General features: G+C 31.7%; 1 protein-coding gene across 2 annotated transcripts; it reads left to right on the top strand.

Annotated features, from left to right (window-relative positions):
- Positions 1 to 670: 670 nt before the first annotated feature.
- On the top strand, positions 671 to 2571 carry LOC132115749 (C-C motif chemokine 12-like). 2 transcript variants are annotated; one of them, XM_059524160.1, is made up of 4 exons: positions 671 to 920; positions 1941 to 2067; positions 2149 to 2216; positions 2304 to 2571. In XM_059524160.1, the coding sequence occupies exons 1-4, from the start codon at positions 830 to 832 to the stop codon at positions 2324 to 2326; spliced, it is 309 nt and encodes a 102-aa protein (XP_059380143.1). In that variant the 5' UTR covers positions 671 to 829; the 3' UTR covers positions 2327 to 2571. The 2 variants fall into 2 exon arrangements, with proteins under 2 accessions (XP_059380143.1, XP_059380144.1); XM_059524161.1 differs by lacking the exon at positions 671 to 920 and adding an exon at positions 968 to 1309.

The raw sequence follows: 2571 nt of genomic DNA, 5'->3' as shown, positions 1-2571 counted from the left end.
AAATAAGGTTCAATGTACAGTGTTTATATGAGGGAATATTCTGTATTGATTTTTCACAGGTTTTCCCCACATTTTGAATTAAGCATTGCAGTGTGTTGTGTTTAAGGGTTAAAGAAAATGTCCATAAACATTCATATTACTAGTTTTTTTTTTTCTTAGAGTATATATTTTAGTGTAATATTCTGAACTCTAACTAAACTTAAAAAGACAAAGCAATTTGGCCAATTTATTACAAAACTGAGAAAAATTAATTGGGGAATATGATGGTAAAAGAACAATATTAAACACAATACATAATGAGAAATGTTAACATAAGAATGTGGCTGAAATGTTTTTCAAAAAAAAAAAAAAAGAATTAACAGAATCAAAAGTGCTCATCACTAAAGAAACACCGAGTTAAAATATAAATATAATAGCTTTTTTGATAAAAAAAAATAACTAAATAAAAATAATAATATTAAGGTAAAGAACATCCAATTACATCCAAATCAGAAACTCAACACTTCAGCTTAAGTTACGTTTTCAGGTAAACTCATTTAACCCCTAAACTCATTTCGTGTGTTGTGGTCTGTTTTGCATTTTGGGGGGGGAGGGGATTAGTTTCTCATAAATTATGCTGATGGGTAAAATTGAATGTATTGTGGTTGAGAGGTGTGAATGCTTCTATGATAACTTGATGCTATGCTTTCAAAAGAGTGGTGGTAAGTTTGTGACGCATTACTTACATCTGACAGCTACTGCACTGTATCTCTTAAAAGACCTCCAAATTATAACTCACGCACATAATCAACACGACTAACTGACCAACACCAAATTACCTTCGATCTGGATGCCAAGAGCCATGGCCTGGACTTCTAGATTAATCACCATTGCTGTTCTGATCGCCCTCATTGGATGTTTCACTGGTGCACAAGCCAACTGTAAGTAACTAAACATGCAGCGCACAATATTTCAATACCATAGTCAGTGTCACTGTCTTTTCATGTGCTCCTGATAATGAGAAACCTTAGGAAGAGCCCTAAATCTTCAGGATATAATACTGCTGTGATCATGAATTTGATTTTTGTCACATGAGGTCAGCAGGAAACCTCTTACAGGTTAGATATGTAAAGGAAGTGAATATCCTGTCTTGAAAAATACCATATAAAAAGACTGAGTCTAGATACAGCATCTTCAAAACAGAAGCTAGCCTTCAAACATATTCTTCTTGTGGTTATCTGAATATTTTACACCAACATCATGCAGCTCTGCTGGAAATTAGCTCTGATCATGCTGGTTCTTGTGTGTGTTACTGCACAGCAACACAACTGTAAGTTTTGGGATTTAATACTGGATTTATTTCTATAACTTTTTTACATTTATAATCAGATTTTGGCCTAATCTACCCAAAATGCTAATTTGGTTTATATATTATATAAATAAATAAATAAATACACACACACATATATATATATATATATATATATATATATATATATATATATATTTTTTTTTTTTTTTTTTTTTATATATATATATATATTTACTCTTTCTCATGTTATTCCCAATAACCTGAATGACTTCATTTTTTCTGTGGAAGACAAAAGAAGATATTTTAAAGAATTTTGGTAACAATTTTGGTTCTTTAACTTCCATTGTATGGACCAAAAATATTAAGCCAAGGGGAACCAAAACTGCTTAGCTTCCAAAATTGTCCAATATCTTACATATTAAATAAATGCATACAGGTTTGGAAAGACATGGGGTTGAGTGAATGATGACAGAATTTCCAATTTGTGTGGATAATACTTTTAATGATGGTGAATCCATTGCATTTAGCTGTAGCACAGTTTAGTTTTCTTTGATGGAGCCCTTATCAAAATCACAATCTTCTCATTTTTACACATAAACAGTACGCAATGTAAATACAGTGGAGATTTCAATCTCAATCTCTCTTTCAGATCGTCGTCCCACTCGTGTTGGAGTGAGCTGCTGTAAGGAAGTGTCAAAAGGAAGAATCCCTGCTTCAATTAAACTGATGGGATACAAGCATCAGAATGCTCTGAGTCCATGTGTGGATGCTATAATGTAAGCTCTCTCTATTTCACAGAAGTTAATATGTATATGATATTGTGTTCATTTCACTTCATGTTTATTTATCTCCTGCAGATTCTACACAGAGAAGGAAAAGTTATGCTCAGATCCAAAAGCGCCCTGGATTAAAAACCGTCTGAATGGTACAACCCTAATATTAATATGACATGTTAATATGATGCTTATGTGCTGTTTAAAAAAAACGATAAAAATGATAATCTTTCCTCCAGGTCTGAAAAAGATAGTGGACTGAGAAAATGGAGGCCTAAAGGATGCTGCAAATCTATCTATATATGTAATCAATCTATCTATCAAAAAGAGAATATATATTCTGTATGTTTATTTAAGCTAAAAAAAATATTATTTGATCTTCTTTATCTTTATCTTATGTGAATGTTAAGAGATGTTTAATGGCTTTGTTTAATCTGCTTTACAATTAAAATGCAATTTTTGAAAAATAACCATTCAAAATGTGCTTCTTTTGACACAAACATCCAG

The sequence above is a fragment of the Carassius carassius genome, chromosome 35 (assembly GCF_963082965.1).
Source record: "Carassius carassius chromosome 35, fCarCar2.1, whole genome shotgun sequence".
Classification (NCBI taxonomy): Eukaryota; Metazoa; Chordata; class Actinopteri; order Cypriniformes; family Cyprinidae; genus Carassius; species Carassius carassius.
The sequence above is the reverse complement of the archived record's forward strand: the minus strand, read 5'-3'. Positions and strand labels throughout refer to the sequence as shown.

Bases quoted from the DNA above. Each gene is read 5' to 3' on its own strand.
- LOC132115749 (XM_059524160.1), top strand. From the start codon at position 830: ATGCCAAGAGCCATGGCCTGGACTTCTAGATTAATCACCATTGCTGTT. The intron at 921-1,940 runs GTAAGTAACTAA...TCTCTCTTTCAG, and splicing joins CACTGGTGCACAAGCCAACT to ATCGTCGTCCCACTCGTGTT. The intron at 2,068-2,148 runs GTAAGCTCTCTC...TATCTCCTGCAG, and splicing joins CCATGTGTGGATGCTATAAT to ATTCTACACAGAGAAGGAAA.